This window comes from Plectropomus leopardus, chromosome 9 (genome assembly GCF_026936395.1).
Source record: "Plectropomus leopardus strain MGB_pleo_1.0 chromosome 9, ASM2693639v1, whole genome shotgun sequence".
In the NCBI taxonomy this organism is placed as follows: Eukaryota; Metazoa; Chordata; class Actinopteri; order Perciformes; family Serranidae; genus Plectropomus; species Plectropomus leopardus.
In genome coordinates, this window is record NC_142184.1 from 32090784 (window position 1) to 32112424 (window position 21641).

Genomic DNA, 21641 nt, shown 5'->3' on the forward strand with positions numbered 1-21641 from the left:
AGGCCAAATCAAGTGTTTGGAAGAGCATGTTTCAAAAAAAAGATAAAATAAAATTGACTCTTATTACATTTTTATTTTTTGTATAAACTTACATTAATCTAAGATGTTCAGTAACACATCTGAAACTATAACATGTCGAAAAAATGTCTACCTTTTAAAATGCCACCACACAGCGCCCTGGTCTCTGGAGTGAATTGTTTTTTTTGTTACTAACTTCCTGTAGGAAGTGAACTGAAAAAGCAGACTATTTAAAGTGACAGCAACACCTAGTGGACTTTTTTAAGCGTAATAAACCTAAACCAAATAGAGATGGCTCAATCAGGTTAAATTCAATATTTCATTTAGATATAGTAACTCAAAATGTGCTCTACTAAACTGTTGAGCAGGGCATTAAAGGGATACGTACATTTAAAAAAGAATGGAAAATAAAGGAAAAAAACAAGCAAAGATCTAAAGCCAACAGTTGGAGAAATGAAAAGACAAAAGCTATGCAGGGAGCAGCACCGAAAAAAGAAAACAGAGGAAGACACAATTTGCAAAGTGGCACCAATCATAATTTTTTGTTTGTTGTTATTTATTAATATTGTACTTTACTTGAGTCATTTTATTATATCTTTATTTGAGTTTTTTCTAGCAACTTGCTGTTTTATTCTACTACAATTCCTACTACTACAATTTTAGTTACTTACTACATTATAGAGAGGAAGTGGGTAGGAAGAAAAAAAATGGAATTTGTTTTTTTAAATCTTTTACATTGTGAAAAACAGACATTTTTTTTCCTTTAAGTATATTAAAGGCTCAGTTTTAAAGGTGGTTCTGAAAATTCTGATTGCTTGCTTTTTTTTTCTTTTTACCAGAATTTACTTGTGCTTTACTAAAATCACTTCTGATGCTTACGTACAGCAAACATAAGACACTTTAAGACTTTTACTCGAGTATTATTCTAATAAGTTACATATTCTTGTAAGATATATTTCATACAGAATGTAAGATGGGGCAGGGGGTGGCTTACTACAAATGTGCTCAGCACTGTGGCTGTAGCTGGCAACACATTTTCAACATTTCAAACTGTTGCAGTACCCCTTTAAAGTGTGGGAATTAAGGAATGTCTTTTCTCAAAAGATTTTGTTTTTTTCTTTCTTTGCAGCTGCTTGCCTCAATGCTGAGAGGTCAGAGACCAATTTTATTATTCATGACAGCATTAATGGAATCTGACTACGTTTTGAAGCCCACCCAGACCTCTCACACGCAAATGTCCTAACTATAAGAAGCTGACAGACTGTAAGCAGCTGTGGTGCCCAGCATCCTCCCTGCCTGCACAGACTGCAACGTTAATTAGTGAAAGTAGTGACGCGGCGCGGAGCTGTCCACAGACCGCGGTGCTGAAACCCACTGCTGCCGCAACACATGACAACTCCGATCAATGGAATACAAATAGTGTGTCAAATGTGAGCACATGTCGGAGACACACAAGACTTGAGACATGTCCTAAACCATCATAGACAGATAAAAGTCAGCCTAAATGTGACCTAAGTTACAAAAGGCGACATTTAGAGTTGAAGCAGGAGTTCTGCAGGTGAAGTGATACCCCTCCTTTAACCGGGCTACAGCAGCTTGGCAGCATGACAACGATTAACCCTTTAATGCGCCATCTGTACATGATCACCAATGTAACACGAGACAAAAAAAAGCCTAGAAAACTCCATTATAGCTCCTCGGAAAAATAAAAAATAAAAAATCTACCACAGTGACAGCGGTGTGTTTCAGAGTAAAAAAAGGCCACAATGACAGAATCAACATGCTTGGTTGGACATGACTTACACATAAGCGTGGTAGATGAACGCCCATCCTCGCGGTCTCTCCAGCGCATTATAGAGGAAATTCTGTAGTTTCCGATGGCTGGCATTTTTCTTCGATTGTCTGGGTCTCCCGGCGGAGATGCTGGACCTGGGTCTGCAGAGGATGCTGCTCCGCTTGGTGCTGTCTGTAGCCGCAATGAGCAGCGCGCCATCCCTGCTGGATTCAGGAGCCCCCGGGTCCAATCCGACGAAGCCGACTTTGTGCTTCTTCTCTCCGGCTTGAGTTGGGTAAACCCCGCCGTTGAGAGATTTCTTTCCCATTCTAAAGTCGAGACGACTCTACAGAGGAGTTGTCCGTGCCCTTGCCGCGGGGATGCATCACCGGTGGTGACGGGTGTGTGCTGGTGGTGAATGCAGTCTGTGTCGGTCCCCCCTAGAAAAACCAATTGCAATAACCGTGCGAAACTGCACAGTGTTTGCTTTTACCTAAGCCCCTTCCGGCCATCTGACACACACAGCAAGGAGGGAAATGCACATGATTTTCACTCCACTGTCTAATCGCGTTGGCCATCAGCAAATCAGAGACTATCTGCATAATGGCTCAGAGATGACTAAGTTAAACTGAACATGCAACATCTTCTAGTGCTCTAACATCTGGCCTGCTGGAGCAAAAACAATTTCAAGTTATTGATTATGAGAAGATCAATACTGTGTTTTGGGGAAATGTCTATCTAAAAATGTATCCTGAGATAACCTCTCTACTCAAGACCAGCTCCAGAGAAAAGCTGCAAAGAAGATGATCATGCAATATTCATATGTATGGCTTTCTTCAGTCAGTGTAATGGACACCTAAAATGATGCCAAGCCATATTTTAAGGTGCATTCTCTGACTGAGTACAGGACACATTGCCAAAATCTGATTTGTCAACATCAGTGAGACACAAAACAAAGAAATGCACAGTCCTTAATCGTTGAAATGCAAGACAGTGTTGATTAATGAGCATTAAACTGATGTGGAAGATAGGACTAAATAATGTATAACAGTATGAGTGAATTCAATTCCCCCATGATACACATAAGATTAGCTTGACAACAATAGGTGATCAAAGATCATATGCAATGTGACATAAAGCAAAAGTATGAGCAAGAAGACTGAAAAATGAAACCACTTCAGTAGTAGATCCAATTGTTTGCTTACAGTAGTACTTAATCACAGCTTGCAGATGTATTGTGTGCAAGCAGAGAGATGTATGAATTTTTGATTCATATTTACAAAATAACAGCGGACCAAAGGCAATGTAAACAAGACACAAATTAGGAAAATTACTCCTGTCAGTGTAATGGACACCTTAAACTATGTCAAACTGTGTTTTAAGCTGTGCATTCTCTGATTGAGCACAGGACATATAAAAAAATATATTATGCCACCATCAGTGAGACATAAAACAAAGAAATGGACAGCCCTCACTCTGCCGGGCATTGAAAAGCAAAAAAGTGCAGAATAATGAGCATCAAACTGATGTGGAAGAAAGGACCAAATAATATATAACAGTATGAGTGAATTCAATTTACCCATGACACACATCAGGTTAGTTTGACAGCAAAAGGTGATCAGAGATCTTGTGCAATGTGACATAAAACAAAATAATAAGCAAGTGGATAAAATTAGAAACCATTTCAGTCATAGGTCCAATAGTTGGCCTCAGAGCTTGCTGATGTGGTGTATGCAGCCAAAGAGACGTAAAAACAATCTTCGCTTTTTAAGTCATTCATATGAAACTACAGACAAAACACAGCTGATCAAAGGCAACATTGACAACACATCATAAAGCAGAACAATAACAAGATAAATTGTAACAAAAATAAGTCCAGACACTCAGGAAATCACTTCTGTTTTGCTGTATATGTTAGCATGTTTATCTTGGACATCGTGTCTCTGTCTGGTCACCGTTGTCAACATTGCTGCTTCACTGAGAACCATCATCGTACTGTGAACATTTTATTTACTAGGCTTGTTAAGATTGCATTTACAATGATAATTTTAGAAAGATTCCACAAAGATCCTTTGTACAGTTATTTTCAAGCAAAATAAAATTGCAAATAAAGTATATACAAAAAACATTAGAATAATGTAAATAAATGTGTAATCATTGACATGTGTGTTTGTCCGGTTACACCAACATGCTGCAGTCATTTGCTAATTTAAACACACTCAGAAACCAGATTATGGTCACTAATGCTGCATTTTGAGTTTTTACAATAGAGCAAATTTAATGAGGGAAATGATAACAATGCAAATATCTGTTTAGTCTAATATGCCAACAAAGGGATGTAGATTTACAGTGGCCATGCTAGTGCAGAGGGATGCCTATTAGATTATTCCAACATGCTCATTTGGAACCAGGCTGCTTTTAAATAAATAAAAAGGGCTAAGTGATCGGCCTAATGAATGCAGCATGTCAAGACAGATTCATGAAATGCATGTCAAACCTTTTAACAGTCAGAAAACAACAAGTTGTCAGTGAGGTTACGCTCAGCGAAGAGAAAAACGGCTTCTCCGCAAAATGCACAGTCATGAATACAAAACGTTTTATATACTATATTATCTGCATAAAAATAATCCAATTTAATTTATAGCATTACTCAGACATATCCTATTATTTTTTCTGTAACATGTTACAGTTTGTATGTACAAGAAATTGAAATTTTCAGTAAAACAATGTTACTGTGTTTCGATCCTGAAACGATCCCTTTGTTTACCACAAACTGCTTACAGTACTTTTGCTAACACTGCTACTTGAATGGACCAATCATTGTGCTTCTTTTAATACCTACAGTAAATACAATGGTAAAAACCAAATTTAAAAAAAAAAAAAAAAATGTCTTAGTTTACAGAAGGCAATCCTTCAGCTAGTATATTTGAATTAATATATTAATAATTTAAAAACCTGTTGACTTAGCTGCTTATTGACAAGCAGCCTGTATGGTTTACGTTAGCTTCCTTTGTCCTGATTCTGATTAGCTAGCTTCTGTTCATCTTCCCCCCATTGCTCTCCCTGATGATCAATGTAACACTTCCTGATCAACACACATAAATAAAATACACAAGCAGTTATTTCTAAAAAATGGCATGCCATTGGTCCTTTAAATACTGTTCAATACGTAGGCTGGAATGCTTTTAGATTCTTTAATACCTGATATAGTATAAGTGAGGGATAAAAATGCTCCTTCCGGACACAATAAATAACTATCCTTCATATAGTGCAGTAATACAGTACTCACACTAAACCTACAGTAATTGCACAGTAACCACATGCAAAGGGCTGAAGACAGAGCAGCACCCCCCCAACCCCAATCATCTATCTTTTCATCTGTCCCTCAATCCCTACTTCCATCTGTCTGTCTATTCTATGACTTTCGACATCTATTCAGCAAGCCAACATACATGAATACCACAGTACTCGCTACTTCACTTGGGGTCCCAACATTGAGCCCTGGGAAACACCAGCCCAAACAGACAAAGAGACAGCTCTTTGCAGTTGCAGTCCAAGGCAAAGCGGATAACGTCTGCATTTCGGGTGACAGTCAGCTACAGGTAGTTTGGTTAATCCAGTTAATAATAAGAGCTCGGTAAAGAGCAGAATCACTGTGGATGTGTTTCTATTTGAGGATTCAAACTGGCATCTCCCTTATGTTATGAATATTTTGCACCATTTGTTAAGTCATTCATGTCTGCTTTAGCCAAAGCAATAATACTTGTATTTGGGTGGCCTCCCAGTGTAACAGTACAGTACATGTCTTGAGCTTCAGGCTGCATCAGTCTCACTGTAGGTGCTCCCTGGTAACTGTCATTAGTCAGCTGTACAGTCTTGTTTAGCCTGTACTTTGCACTGAAGAGTCTAGTGGTATCCATGGTGGAATGATCCCTGGGTAAGTGGGACAGTGGGCAGGGCAGGGGTCTTTCCATCGGGAGTGTCTCTTGGAGAGAAAACGCTGACGCTCCTTTGATATCGTCATCTCTTAACAAATCTTCCCATTTCACCTTGAGTCCTTCTCTGATGAGTTCTCTGAAGTGATGCTTTTCTTAGAGTTCTCCATCTGAGGGTGGCAGACACAGCTTGAAGAGCCTGTTGAAAAAAAATTGACTTGAAATTAGGGGAATTGGCCTTGTCTAAGACCCTAAATGGCATTATGTACTGATTACACATGAAGAGGTGCATGGAAGTGGTTTTATACATTACCTTGGGAATGATGGAGGCATCTGGTCCATTACCTTGAGATTCTTAGCAGAGAGCTCCACTCTTGCCCCCTGGTAAAAGAGAAAACATATGCTATATGCTTTGCAATGACCATATGGCAGTTAGCTCAATAACCATGAATGGCTAAGCATTTGAAAACTACAATACCTAGAAATGCAATCAGGGGATGTATTTTCACATAAATCACAGATTATTATTTAACATGATTTTGCCAAAGGCATGCATGTGTTAAGATGTTTTAGTTGAAGTGAAGAGTATGGTCACAATAGTTACTCAAACTGTAAATGCATTTGAATTCGGCTTTAAAATTTCACGTGATTTTTGCACTAATTTTCTATATTGTAATAAAGAAAAATGCACAGATGAAAAGGATACTTTAGCCCCAAAATTACCACTGTATACCAAGTAATCACTGCGTGTTATCTTAAATCCTTGAAGAAAACTTTTCTTGCATGATTCCACAATAAATGAAAAATCCAAAAAAGCTGAACATTCTTCATGGATGTTAGCCATTGGGGATTGCGTTTAACAATAAGAAAACTATATGAAAACATCAGTTTATAAACTCTCGCACAGCTCATGCAGTAAATCCCAGGTGTCATGTATCCAGTCATATGCTCAGTACTTTCAGATACATGCATTTTCATAAAAAAATAACTATCTAAAACATTTCACAACAAACTCATGCACAGCTGCGTGGTGCACCTTAGCTCGAGTGTGTTCCAACTCTGCTCACTGCCCATGCCCAGGTACTCGCACAGCACGCTACTCGTGGGTGGAAGTTTTTTATATTATAACATTATGCAAAAGTGCTGCAATACTGCAAGAGGTTTTGCTGTTGTTGAATGCGGACCCTAATGACTTCAATTCATGATGAATGCCCCTTTTTTGGGATTCTTTGTTCACTGTGGGGGCATGCAAGAAAAATAGTTTTCTTCACAAATTTAAGGTTATATTGGGTGAGTATTGAGCAAGTGGTCATTTTACAGGTAGTAAGTAAAGTATCCCTTTAATATTGTAAGACTGATTTTAACCATTATGTTCAGTCCTAGTTGCTGAAAAATAATTCCCACTAAACAAAATATGAGTCCAAAGAAAGCACACTTTAGTTGGCAGGTCATACAAATCCCTGAGGGCTTTCCACTGGACACTGAGATCAGCTGCCTCTGAGCTTTTTACCTGTTTGCGCATTATATCCATGGTCTGCATGATGCAGCGCGGCATGAGGCCGTGGTTCCTGGCTAAGATCATCGCCTGCTCCAGTGTCACATTTAAGGTACATCTGCAAAGAAAAAGGTGAGGGGTCAGCCCTGTGTGGTCCTCTGTCACAAACACACTGACTGGATCGTACATGAGTCCACCTGCTGGACACCTCAAAGCAGAAATGTATTCCAAACACTAAGGTTCAGTGGTGGATGTCACCCACTCTATACTGTGTTAACCTTTATTCCTGCTGACAGTCTGCTGGTACAACACAAGCAGTATAATAATGTTGGCGTGTTGCCAGGCTGACCTCTGCATGCCTGTACCACACATGGTGATGTGGCAGGCTCCCAGGCGGTTACACAGCTCAGAGGACACACACAGCACGCTGACACCTGACGGGTGGCCTTGGGGGCTTGGGCGCACGTTGACATAGGACTGCATTAGTCGACACAGATCGTCCAGTGTGTTGAGGGGTCGCAGCAGCTAAGAGGAGGAGATAGTGAAGGTTGGACAAGGTCAGACATTAAATGGACTGCTAGTAAGAAGTTACAGCACAGAGTGGCAAAAGTGGCCATCTAAACAAGTCACTTAGACTACTATTAAATCTGTATTTTTAAAAACAAAGCATAGAAAAAGTAACTTGTTTCCTATACTTTTTTTCCAGTTTGGCATGTTTCTCAAGACAAGTGAGAAGAAAAGAAGAGATAAAAATTGTGAAAAAAAATATATATATCTGACTATTTATATCAAAATTCAGTACTAGACTATGTAGTGTAACTGACTTGTTAAGGTGGTGCACCGGCAGAAATCAGGGGGTAATTCAAAACAACACAAACAACACAGAGAAGTTCAGTTCTTGTCGTCTTTCTTTTGAAAGACAATGAAAACCCGAGAATATGGCTCTAAATATTGAAACTATATTCTATTTAGTTTTAATCACATCATAATTTAGTTAAGCTACAGTCAGTTTGGGACACTAGAATTGTCTTTCTAATCTATTCACCGCTGAATTCACATGTTGATGTTAGTTGGAGTTAATAGGGGAGTCTTGCTGATCTAGTGGAGGGGGGTTTCCAGCAGGAGGGAACAGGACACCAGTTCATCTTACTTTTGCAATGCTTGGTTGAAGGTCTCTAACTTCAAGGCCCAGTATCTGTGCTTGCATTTATATTCAGTCACAACATTATATAAAAAATGGACTTATGATACAAGAAAAACCACATAGACTGATGCAGACAGCAGAAGCACTGAAGGAGAAATGGATCAGAGTACGTGTATATTTACCTGGTCTATCTTCATTGCTGTGGTGTTTGAGTCTGTGGGGAGATTGGATTTCTCCAAATAGAAAGCCCTGTTGGGATAAAAACATACCTATTTCAGTTTTAAAAACTCTACAGCTCTTCTGCACTGACTCACTGACTGTGTGAGAGCTGAGTCATCTACTAACATCGAGGGTACTTCACTGTATAGAAAATGCATCTGCTAAAGTAAATATTTCATCATTTATTGATGCTGCACAAGTCTTTTCTAGGGACTGAACGAACACATCTAAGAAATCACAGCTGTACTAATAGGCTGTTAAAAACATGAATATGTTACAGGGCAATAAACAATGACAATGTAGAAAAAATCTAAATAAATACATTCATATGCAAATTTTTTAACTTAAACTTTATAAATTGGTTCTTTTGATGGGTGTGGGGTTTAATTTTAAATATTATGTTTTTCTAAACATCTTATCCTGCATTTTAAATATCTAAAATCTTTTATTTACCAAAAATTAATAACATTAACTGTCATTTTAGTACCTGTTGTTATTTACTTACTTTAATATATTCATTTATTATATATATATATATACACATACATATACATATACATATACATATACATATATACATATACATATATATATATATATACACACACACACACACACACACACACACACACACATATATATATATATATATTTTTTTTTAACTTAATTTCTTTAATTTTTTCTCTTTTTTTTAGTATTTGTATTATATTCACTATTTATGTATATGGAATATTATATATATCGCTCTTATCATTATTTATAGATTTTTTTCTCTTAGTATTATTTGCTCAGTCCATCTTCTCTCTACTCTTTCTCAGCTGCAGACACGCATGCTCCAAAACACGTATACACGGATGACCTCATAGTAAAATAACCGGTTTGCATCTCAACAACAGCAAGAATGCCATTGTGCCTAATTTTTTTTGTATGTTTGTTGTTTTTTGTTTCTTTGTTTGTCCTGACACGTCCGGTTTTGTTTAAATTTCTGTCTCGATCTACCCCCATGTATAAATTGCCCTGTTTACCCTGTTTTTGTTATTGTTTTTGCCCTTTTGTACTTTTGTACTGCACTCATAAAAAATAAAATAAAAATAATAACATAAACTAAACACAGTTTCACAAATCAGTCGAGTAGGCTGCACAAATATGACACAGACTGTAAAAACAACACATGCTGATGTTTAAAAGACAGCACGTCTAAGTTGGCACTACTAAATGAGCCACTCATGTAGCCAAAAACATCCTGTTAGTCCATATGGCACCAGTTTTAGATAAATGAAACAGCTCTCACCTTGAAAAATTCTAGACCTTGAAAATAGTGGAAGTAAAACAGCAGCCAAAGCATAGTTTTTGCTTGCTTATGCAACACCGCAGGCTGAACTCTCCCTTTAAGGTGAAAGATATCCTGAGTGCTAGTGAGTACGCCACTGGAGGGCTGTGATGCAGTGTAGCATAGCGTACCTGAGTCTGCGGTAGTAGGCCTTGACCTTCTCTAGTGAGACAGCGTTGGTGCGTTGCTGGAACTCCTCCATGGCTGCGTAGTCCTGCTGGGACACTCCCTCCGGACGCTCCAGTGCTGGATTAAAACAGGCCCGGGGAATTTAGATCGACACATATATGAGCACACTTTTATATGATCATATATGTTCATGAACTCAAACTTTAACCTACACATCTCTTTAACATCATCATTATACTAACCTACGCTAACATGAACATCATTTTAATGTTAACTCTGAACACCAGATCCATCCAAACCAGCCAAACATAACCCTAACCTCCACTCTAAAATTATATTTTGAAAAAGAGAGGATTGCCCAAAGTCTCACTTCAGAGGATATCTCTATCCATATGAAGACACACAGTGCTCACAGACATGGGCCACACACACAAACTTGGATATCTGCAATATAACAGTACTTCCACCCAGCCTGCATTAAATACTACTCTCCAGTAGGTGGCAATGTTCCTCCACAGGTCGACACTGAAGCTGTTGTTGCGGCACTGTGTTCCTCATTGAAGTACATGAGAACAATATGACCTCTCTCACTGGGTTACTGTTCCAACTGGCACTTGTCTGTGGAAAATAAATGGCTTTTTGGCAAACAGGCATGATGCATAATGCTATCCATTCATGCTAGGCCAGCTGAGACTGATGGAGAACTACAGTACAAGGTGCATGGCAGCAGAGGAGAATGCAAAAGGTGGAGTGTTTTAAATGTTCTAAAAGGCCAACAACAGGCTCCTGTCTAACTTAATAAAAGCACAGAAAGCTTTTAGGAAATGTGCACATATGAGTGGCTGCATATTGCACTGAGAGTGTTTTTAAGTTATACAATCTAATTTGAGGGTATAGATGCAATTTCATGTCGTCTGTGTTCAAGCCTTAGAAACCTGGATCGACATGACTTTCCTTATGCTGCATTCAGACGCCTTACACAATTATTCAAACCTTTGAACCCAGAGCAATTTGGCAATGATTACCATGACACCCAATTCTTTGTTTTTTTCTTTTTTTCAGTGCTAATTTTCGGGTAATTTTGTTGTACTTTTTTTTCTAACAATTTCTTTTTATTTTTGGTGTAATTTCTTCATAAGTTGCTCATTGCCAGTTTGTTTAGGTCTCAAAGGGTTAATACAGCCCTCCCTGAATTTGGCCATATTGACCCTGATGGTGTGGTGAGCATTTGAATGAATTAAGTGAGTATTAAAACATGTAAAGCACAGAGAGTAGCTACAGGATACATGGCCAGAGTCTGGTTTTGTTTTATAAAAATCAGATAATGCATAATTGAAACCAAATTTTTTTTAAACAAAGTTCTTGCTCAAACTGAAACTTTGCATCATACTATTGCTTTGGTACAACGAATAACAATGTTGTCCTTTTGTGTGTCTTTTATTTTTGTATGTTATTATTTTCGGTCTTGCCAGAGCAGGATCACAATGGAAACAAGCCTGTGGCTTTATTGTGGAATGTAATCCTCAACAGTTGTAGATAAATGTGATAACTGTCTTCAGGTGAAGCAGTTTTATCTGATTATCAAATACATCTATTCATCTATGTATTTCAAAGGGACAACACTTGCCCCCACTTGCCACTGTCAAGTTATGCTATGCTTATTAACTATACACTGAACTTCCAGGTTTTCTTTGTTTGTTTTTACAGTTTCTCCAGTTCCTCTGTCCCAGTGTGCCCAGTCTTACCTCTGGTGAAGAGGACGGTGTGGAGCTTGAGGCTGCCTCCGTTTTGCAGCCGACTGGGCAGCTCACTGAAGTGACAGCTGTCCAGGTACAGAGTGACCCTCAGGGCCTGTCGGCTGCCCTCAACCTGGTAACACACCGGTGTGTCTGTAACACACAGACAGGAGAAATGTCAACAAAACTGCATGATTAGAACTTAGGCTATAAAGTTAAGTGAAGTTAAGTGTGAACTAAGACACATAATTTGACAAAAACAAAACTCAGTATCAATAATAAAGTTTGTAACATTGAAACTTTAGAGTGAACAGAAAAAGGACACCCATGTGTTGTACTCTGTCACTATTGATGTGGATTGAAGGAATAGATCATATTTTTTTAAAGTGGGGTTGTCTGACAATCTTATTCAAAGTCAGTGAATTACATACAGTAGATGTCTGTAGTCATGCCCCCAGTTTCGGCAGAAGTATTTACATAGACAGGGGTCAGCAGCAAAACATATTTTAGCCACCTAAAAAAGTCAATAATAGATTAAGTGTGCACAAATCAAGAGTATTTTCATTGCTTTACCTTGCTGTCAGACAGACCGTTTGGAGGGGAAGCCATTAACGACAGCAGTTCCTTACATTTGTCAAATCAAAACCACCAGACTCCACTGAGAAAAACAGTCATTTAAGTTTGCTGAACATGGGAGCTGATGGCATGCCACTGCTTCGATCAGTTAGTTAGTTTCTATTATTATGTGACTTTGATTAATCCAATCTATCCCTTTAAATGTTAACTCACAAAATAACACAAACAAACTACATGATTGAGCCAGCAGTGGTCAACCAGCAGCTCCTGTGTTAAATTACTCTCAACAGAGGCTCGCTTTAAAGAGAGCAATAGAACAGCTTCAGTTCCCCTTTGAAAATGGCTGTCTCCAGCAAGGTAAAGCGGTGAAAATATTCTTAAAATAGTGAACACTTAAACCGATATTGGCTTTATTTTAGGTGGGGCTTTTTTAGATGGCTGAAAAATGTGTGTTTTGTTGTCGACCACTCCACAGCTGTACATTGTTTAGCATTCGTGTCAGACTCGAGGACTACACTGACTATAGATAAGTACCTCATACAACCCCACTTCAAAAGATCTAAACCGTCCTTTTAATGTCTGTATTTGCCTCAGTTAGAAGTTCAGGTTCCCCGGTGCCAGTGAAACATCACAGACATACTGCTGCATTAGTGAGCAACAACAGTTATTTCAAATCCTTTGTATTTTTACCAAAAAGGGATTTCATAAAACCACAATCACTGCAGTCATATCAGGATCTCCGTCCTGCCAGAACTGAATGTGGAAAATGCACTTTGTCTCCAGCATGGCCTCAGTTCTGCTTTGACACTGCTACAGAGCGCACAGTAACGGAAAAAATGACAAAGGTCCATTTAAATATAACAGCAGTAATTACCTGTGTGCTAGTCACATTGGGAAGGACACATACTGTTATGTCTGTGCGCTGTTTTGAATGTAGCAGCGGCTGGAAAATACACTGGAGGAGAGGGTTTTTTAAAAGCAACATAGGAGAAATCTTTATAGTTTGGTCAAATCTGATTGTTGGTGTTCATATTAACGTGTAGAACGAATGAATAGAGGTGGATCCCCATCATGCAGACATTTATATAGCGCATGTTTTAACCCTTTAAAACCTATGCAAACTGGCTCGATTTATTTAAAAAACAAAAAATGTGAAAAAGGCAATGAGCAACTTGAGAAGAAATAAACCCAAAATAACCAAGAAATTAGTAAAAAGTACAAGAGAATTACCTAAAAAGTAGCACAAAAGAGAAAATAAAAAAGAAAGTAAAAATCCCTAAAAATAAATAAGTAAATGCTTTGAAATTTGTAACACTTACACAACATACTTTTCATTATTTAATTATGATAAATATAAATAAAGTTTCCTGGATATTTTTCCCCAGCTTATTTTTCATAACTTTCTTGCAATTTGTGATACATTTCTTGACAAGTTGCTAATTGCATTTTTTTAAAAGAAATTGCACCAATTTGCTAAAGGCTCAAAGGTTTAAATATTGATTAAAGGTGTCTAAATGCAGCACAGGAAAAGTGATCCAGGTCTCAAATGGTAAAACGTTTAAATATCTTAATTGTAAATTGAACAAATTACTCTACCACTTATAATCAGAGCAGTAACCTTTAAGTCTGCAAACAATACATGACTAGCAATAACTTATAAGGTATAGGAGCAGTTGTCAGAGAATGGAAGAGATGACCTTTACTGAGCGACCTCTGGGGTCAGCACTCTTTCCTGGAGAACCCATCAAGCCATAATCCTGTAGAATTGGCTGTGATGCCTCAGGCTGAACTCAGGGGTCTCAGACTCTGTGGTGCTTACACGATTCTACCAACAGCTCCCAGCTTGCTGTAGATTCCATTAGCAAATCAATACTGTCCGATGGATGCTGCCGCCACAAACCATCTCCCTGCACTACAGCAGTCTGCATATAAAATGCAACTTCAGCAAAGCAGTTTGGTTAAAATTTTTACATCAAATTGTAGGAGCCTGGGTCTGAACACAGCACATATCTCTGCCTGTCGTATGTAATGAATATAAGTAGAGTATGAAGTCATCATCTACATGCATTGGTTTGCATGTTTGTGCAAAATGTATACACGTGCTCACTAAATACTTTCTGCTGCTGAGTGTGAACCTAAAGCAGCAAATCCCTGTTTCATCTATCGCTTTCTCTGCTAAAATGAGAAGTGCATGTTTTGCTTTTCCTTTGAGCGGCAATCTCTGCTGGCCATATTGAGGCTGTTGAAAAGAGAACTGGTTCAGTATGCAGTCGTTCTTTGTATCTGCCGGCTTTAAGGCTCCTGGCGGCCAGGAGCACCTTCAGTGAATAATACACACACCAAGGTTATTACAGGCATAATACACCCAGGTCTTAAACTTAATATACACAGTCGTGTTAAGATGCTCACAATGTGAACAACCTGGGTGCATCCTCAGTCAATCTACTGCTATTGTACTCGAATGCTTACTCCGAAATAAATGTTCCGACCTTGAGTGGTTTGGCAGAACAGGAGAAATGCAAACCACAAAATGAATTTGCCGCTTTCATGCTCCAAATGAGTATCTTTCGACTACAGCACATACTGCATCTCCTGCAAGAATGTTACATATGAGTTACTGTTTTTGTATATCTATAGGTTCCTTTAACCTATAGATATACATATGTGCTAGTATTTCATGTGTCTGAGAGAAGCATGTAAATTTAACCCTTTAACACCTGGATCAACATCAGTTTTCTTATGCCGCATTCAGATGACTTTTACTAGCAATTAACCCCTTAGAACTTCGAGAGAAAAAAAATCTAGAGAGAAAATTTGGCAAAAAACCTCCCGTCAACCCCCCCCCCCCAAAAAAAAATAGTGAAGGTGACAAGGAAATGATCTGAAAATTAGCCAAGGGGATTATTAGATATGGTGAAAGAAATTAGGAAAAAATGTCCAGAAAATATTTTTAATTATCTTAATTCTTGTTTTTCATTTATTTCTCTTTTTTCCCTTTTTAACTTATTTCAGGTAATTTTCTTTTAACTTTTGAATTTTAAATTTCTTGCTAATTTTTGGGCCATTTTTTTGTTAAGTTGCCTATCACCCTCTTCCCATTTTTTGGAAAGAAAGCAAGCCAATTTGCTTGAAGGGACCATATCATCTGCAGTGCAAGGAAAACTAGGACTTTAAGAGACTGCATGCTCTGCCTTTGTTTAAGATGATTTATGGAGCCATTATAATGTTGTTTTAGCTCCCTATTCAGTCACTCTCAACTGAAAAGAAAATTAAATCTGCAATGACAAAATGGCAATTTCACCCTCAATGGCTCCCATACATCCACATAATGGAACTTTATTCAGAGTTGGTCAAACCATACAGCTGCTCATTAACAGCAGTGGTGGTTTGAATGGGCCGAGTCAGTCTTTGTTGATAGAGTCTCTTACTTGCGACTAGACACTCATCCTCCAGTTGCCTGAAGAACACAGTGACTTTGTCCAAGTCCAACAGGGCGGCCTTGGTGTCCTCCAGCATGGTCCGCTCCTCTTTCTGCAGGAGGAGAAAAAGAAAGCTCAGTCGAGGAAGACAGTTTTGATGGTTAGAAGGCATGCAGTAGAGGACAGCTGCACCAAGGACACAATAGTGGATACAAGAGGACAGATACTACATTTTGATGTTTATTTAAAACTGCATCAGGTAAGACTTTTATTTAAAAAAGGTAAATCACTATAACAGAGGATTAGGGCCATGTTAAAGAAAAAAAAGTTAGATTTCAAGAATGAAGTCATAGTTTTACAAGAAAAAAGACGCAATATTACGAGAATAAAGTTGTAATTTAACGAGAATAAAGTTGTATTTTTACGAGAAGGGGGACATTATTTTATGGAAAAAACATATTGCCAGCAAAGTATAACACAGGAAACAGGACAGGTCAACAGTTTACCTGTTGACTGTATGTGGCACAGGCACAACTCTGGGGACAGTGGTTGCCAAGGAGGCTGCCTGTGCTCTTACCTATTTTATAGTTTGCATGCAATATGTTTATTTCCGCAATATAATATCCCCTTTCTCTCAAGAAAACAACTTTTTTCTTGTAAAATTACAATATTTTTTTGTATCCCTAAAAAACACAAAGTGGGGCTAAAAAAAAAACATCAGGGTGAATCCTCACCAGGTGTGGTGCTAGTGTGGACTGGAAATGCAGCAGGACCCCAATGACAGATATTTGCTCCAGCCACTTGCGGCTGGTCTCCTTGCCGTCTTCCTGGTACTCGCCGGCGTTATTGAATCGTGATCGCAGCGCAGCCAACAGCTGCTCTGCCAGCGTGCACAAGGCCCCCGTCGCCGCCTGGCAGAAGATCACATCCCGTCGCAGCTGCAGAGACGTGTCTAGATGGATGGAGGGATTTCAAGGGGTACAAAGGGGGAGATTATGAGTAAAGGTCAGTGGGCAGAAGAGGGTGAGACATCCTGACCTCCCACTGCAACCTTCCTCATTACACGTGTGCTGGAGTTGCTCCAATACATATACTTTATTCCATTAGCCTGGATCCCCTGAGTGGATGTCTCCCATTAACTAGCACCATATGCTGCTGTGTACAGTTCAAAGTGACTAGAGCATCATGTGCTCTGACACCAGTCCTCATCTCTGTAAATACACACAGAGCGACTGGCCTCAGCCTGGATCTGTGCCTGATGTAGAAAATAAAACCAATGCTGAAAACTTATACTTAGAAGAACGTTTTTAATTATTCTGGAAATTAAACAAATCTAAACATCTGCTTTGTCCTTTGTGATAAAGCAGATGTGATGAAATTAAAACACAAGTATAGGGCTATTATATTAGGCTGTCCATAATTAATTCAAAAGTGGACATGCTTAGCTTTGAAGTTGATGCGACAAACTGAAAGAAACAAAGAAAATAAACTATTGAATGTTTAAAACAATTCCATAAAAACTGTGTTCTTGCTATTTAAAATATTTTTTTGCTATAATCTCATAACCTTTTAAGATGTTTTAAAGACCTGCAGATGTAGAACTGGCTGTATTTTAATATGATGGATGATCTCATTTGCAGAGAGCTCAAAAATGTTGGAATCATTTTAAAATACTCCAGACATTAGATGTTTCCTGCTGCTTGAGACTGAATCCTGCTGAGTGATATCACAGCCTGTCTTCACAATGCAGCTGGTTAATTTTTTGTAAAATTAGAAGTGAGTTTTGTCTAGTTTGACTATTGGCGGCGCCTTGCTCCTAATATGAGTGGCTTTCTATTTTACTTAGAGATGTTATTCTACCTGTGCACTTCAGCAGAGCGAGGAGAAGCTGGTTCTTTCCATCTGTGGAGGCAGAAGGAAAACAAGATGGAATGACTGATTGTAACTGGATATGATCACATGTACGTGTGTGCATGTATGTGTGTCCCACTAACCATCCACAAATCTCTGCAGGCTCTCCACCAGGGTTTTGATAGAGCTGGGCAGGTTCCAAGGGTCCTCCTGGATGTTCTTGTGGATGATGTAACGGCAACGAACCGTCCAGTCTTCTGTTTGACGGAACTCTGTTCACAAAAAATGCAGGAATGTGTGAGTGTGTCTGTTGTGTAACAGCTGAATTGACAGTACCGTGACGACACACCATCTTACCTTTCATTTGTTTTCTTCACAGTTTTGTTTATTGTTATTCAGGGCAAAACATGAATCAGTAGTTCAGTGTCTAAGTTTCAATGCCAATTTTCAGACAAGAAAAAACATAAAGATAAATACATATATTAACACCAAGAGACAGTAATAATATTGATACAGAAAATGAAGTAAAATGACTTATTAATTAAGTATTCAAATAATTAAATTAATTATTATTATTATTTCTACTATATTTTATTATTATTAAGACTGTATTATTTAAGATTTTTACCACAATATTACTATATCAATAGCAATTAAAAATAAATAAAGATAAAATAAAATAAAAATAGTCCAACAATACAAATTAAAATAAACAAGAAAATATGTCAATAAAAAAAAAACAAAAACAAACAGACATAAGTATAAATTAAAGGTGAAAATGAGAAAAAGAAATAGAGATGGTTATAGTCCCTCTTACTTCTCTAGCAGTTACACACAAACACATGCCCACACAAAAAGAAATACATACCTGGCTGGCTGTGGTCAGAATAAAAGTGCTTGGTCTCCTCACAGGCCTTGGTCATGACGGCTCCTTTGAGTAGGCTGTTTATGGAGTCAACCTGTGTGCAGAAACATAAATACACACAAAGACATACAAAAAAGTGTCAGGTAATCTCAATCCCTTATATGTTACATATCTTTCTTCCTTTCTCCTCCCAGCTACCTCCTTTCTTTCTGAGTCATGCTCACACACATAAACACAGCTCTGCGACAGCTTCTGGCAAGGGTCTCTCAGCATTAACAACAACAAGGCTGGTGTTTGCAGGCCCCCTGAGCTGCTGTTTACATGTGGAAAGACGTGTAGCAGTGAAAGCACCACCACGGGGCAGTCAGAAGACATCAGATGCTGGTAAGAGGAGATGGAAAGATGGATGGATGTCCTTAACGCATCAGTGTGTGTCTGTGTGTCTGTGTCTGTGTGTGTGTGTGTGTGTGAGGAGAAAGAAGTAAGGGAGAGAAAGAAAGGAGGTCAAGTGAAAGATGAGAGAGAAAACCAGGATCCTGACCAGAGGACAAAGAGCTCCTCTAGGTAACTCGGCCCAGATGTGGACTGATTACTATCACAATCATCTGTTCCGAATGGTTTGCCGGTGGTGGTGGTGGTGGTGAGGGGTATAACGCTCACACGTGTGTGTGTGTGTGTGTGTGTGTGTGTGTGTGTGTGTGTGTTTCACTATATTTCTGTTTTAAATTTTTTTGACTGAGTTTAATGTTAGGTAATCTCAGTTAGTCCCCACTTCTTCCGAGGTGCAGCTTTTGGGAATAAAGATTAAGATTAAGGCAGATAAAGACAGAGGTCAGGGTGCTCTGCAATTCTGCAACACAATACTTCCCAAAATAAATGAATAATTTACTTCTGAACTGAATCCCAGAACTAACCTGGTTGAAAAGGTGCTCGAGGCAGCCGTGCAGCTTGTCCTGTTTGTCCGAGGGAATCCTCATGTCACACGGCAGCTCGTCCCCTAGCAGCCAAAAAACACCAAACAAAAGTTGAGGAGAAATAACACATTTGGTTGCCATGGTTCATTTTTATTTGACCATCTGCACTTATTAAATACGCTTCTATGCATCTGTTTTAATGTAAATTATGATTAAAGAGGATGAAGGCTGATAAATCATCTCCACAGAGCGCCTCATTGTGGACTATCTAAGACTTAATGCTGGTAAAAACAACATGATAAACAGCAGTGGACACATACTTGGCTCGCACAACAAAAGTGAGGCTTTGGGGTTATGAAATGTTGTGTCTGAAATATCTGACCACAGCCACCGCCAAGAAATATCTGCTCTCTGTTTTGGCGTTCTGCGAGCATGACATATGATCAACATTATCACAAAGTCAAGAGGAATCAAAAGTTGGCAACCAAATGATCAATTCTAATACAAATATCCGCAATTTCGTGTCTTTGTTTGACGTTCAGGAAGCGTGTGTTTGCTTCGCACTGCCTCGTGTTGTTTATGTTGAAGTCAGTTTTCGGCGTTGTCTGTTTGAAAAGTGACAGTTTTTTTTTCTGTCAGATATTCTAGCTAGAGCTCTTTTGGATGAAAATATACAAATGTACATTATGCATTTACAGATGGACAGAAAAGCTACATTTCCTTTCTTTCCTTTACCTGATCCCATCTCATCGCTCCCCAGGTAGGAGCTGTTGCTTCGCACGCTGGTGTAGGACAGGACTGAATCTCTGTTGCTGTTGCATTCACTGTAATAAGCACAAGCACACACGGAGTTAAAGTGCGTAATAAAGCAAAGGGCTCATTCCGTTCTTAAACCACAGAGAGGATTTGGAAAAGCTGCGACTTGTAATTAAGCTGCCAAATAATCCTTCTGATTGTAAATGCCTTTTCTGATTTACAGTATGTGAGACCAAGGGTAATTAAGCGTTTCTCACACTAACGACCGCCACTGGTTTACACAGAGAGGCGTTCTGTAAACCGTATTAGAGTCCCGAACATTTGACTGATGACAAATATGTACAATAGACTGAAACACTGAAACAGAGCTCACCTATTTACACACATACATTTCTAAACATTAATGATTCATGCTTCAAACTGGTGTGATTGCAGAGAACTTCAATCGGCTTCAAACAGTTTTGTGAAATAACAGTCTGGTATTTATAGTCATACGTGATTCAACATGATTACGGGGAGCATGTGGAAGATTTATGTGCCTCAAATTATACGCTGCTTCAAGTGAGCATGCTCACGATCCCCTCACAGGAGCACTGAATGATTCACAGGCTGAATTACTGTGACAAATGGCCCGCGAGCCACTACAAAACGACAACACCGGCTTTGTCTTCCTTTGCCTTTACCCCGCTTGGCTGGATGACGATGTGGAAGAGTAGGGGGAGAATATCACCTGCCGGGTGTTCTGTGGTCCCTAATGTGTGTATTTGTGGTGGCAGGGGGGAGATTGGGTACCTCAGAGCTGCTGCAATTATGGGGAGAAAGTTAATAAAACCATCCAACCACACACACTCATAAAAACACACTGTGTTTACTCATACACTCATAATATGTGTGTGTGTGTGTGTGTGTGTGTATGTGTGCACTAGTAAATCCAAGTTTTGGTCTTTGTACTTCTTCCCTCCAGCCACTTTACCTAATCAAACTTCAGGCCTCCCATCGCTTTTCTTTTTATTTGTTGCCCAATATACACACAATGTCCTCTCTCCTTATGTGTTCTGTATTATTCCTCTCCTGGCTGTGTGTTTCTTCTGCATGGGTTGTTGTGTTTTCCACCTGAATTAAGAGACATACACACTCTCTGTCTCTCACACACACAAGGTGATTTCTAAATTTAGCCACATACCTTCTGCCAAAAGTGTGAGCACCACTGTGACAATTATCCTGCTCGTAGTAGCAGATCTGGCTTAAACCTACCCCCCCCCACAAAAGTGCACTCATTAACACATTTGGATCCTATTGAAAACTCATCAGCGCCCTCCTCTGAGGTCGTTCCTTAAATTGTCGCCATGTATCATTTGCATATGGTCTATATGTAGCACTCACATTGCAAAAAATAACATAAACTAAGGAAACCTGCTACACTGTGGTGTTAATGGAAAGACTGGCCCACAATGCATTGCAGAGTAAAATCTGGGGAGCT

At 38.9% G+C, this 21641-nt stretch overlaps 2 protein-coding genes across 11 annotated transcripts in view; both read right to left on the reverse strand.

The window, feature by feature from the left end:
- The window catches only part of LOC121946963 (potassium voltage-gated channel subfamily KQT member 2-like), a 37955-nt gene extending 35484 nt beyond the window's left edge, over window positions 1-2471 (reverse strand). For 3 of the 9 annotated variants that reach the window (XM_088082514.1, XM_088082515.1, XM_042491812.2), the window contains exon 1: window positions 1822-2470. In XM_088082514.1, coding sequence (XP_087938640.1) covers window positions 1822-2120 — 299 coding nt within the window. In that variant the 5' untranslated portion in view covers window positions 2121-2470. Of the gene's footprint in view, window positions 1-1821 lie in introns of all 9 variants that reach the window. The other 6 variants (XM_088082517.1, XM_088082518.1, XM_088082516.1 and 3 more) reach the window with 3 other exon arrangements.
- Window positions 2472-3785: 1314 nt separating this feature from the next.
- prex1 (phosphatidylinositol-3,4,5-trisphosphate-dependent Rac exchange factor 1) overlaps window positions 3786-21641 on the reverse strand; it is a 113382-nt gene continuing 95526 nt past the window's right edge. The window contains exons 27-41 of one of the 2 annotated variants that reach the window (XM_088082520.1): window positions 20141-20229; window positions 19406-19488; window positions 18495-18585; window positions 17770-17898; window positions 17636-17677; window positions 16510-16727; window positions 15785-15887; window positions 11790-11933; window positions 10047-10161; window positions 8549-8615; window positions 8373-8417; window positions 7572-7747; window positions 7238-7340; window positions 6041-6108; window positions 3786-5926 (exon numbers count right to left, since the gene is read on the reverse strand). In XM_088082520.1, the coding sequence (XP_087938646.1) occupies window positions 5884-5926; window positions 6041-6108; window positions 7238-7340; window positions 7572-7747; window positions 8373-8417; window positions 8549-8615; window positions 10047-10161; window positions 11790-11933; window positions 15785-15887; window positions 16510-16727; window positions 17636-17677; window positions 17770-17898; window positions 18495-18585; window positions 19406-19488; window positions 20141-20229 (1516 nt within the window). In that variant the 3' untranslated portion in view covers window positions 3786-5883. The remainder of the gene's footprint in view (window positions 5927-6040; window positions 6109-7237; window positions 7341-7571; window positions 7748-8372; window positions 8418-8548; window positions 8616-10046; window positions 10162-11789; window positions 11934-15784; window positions 15888-16509; window positions 16728-17635; window positions 17678-17769; window positions 17899-18494; window positions 18586-19405; window positions 19489-20140; window positions 20230-21641) is intronic. The other variant, XM_088082521.1, reaches the window with a different exon arrangement.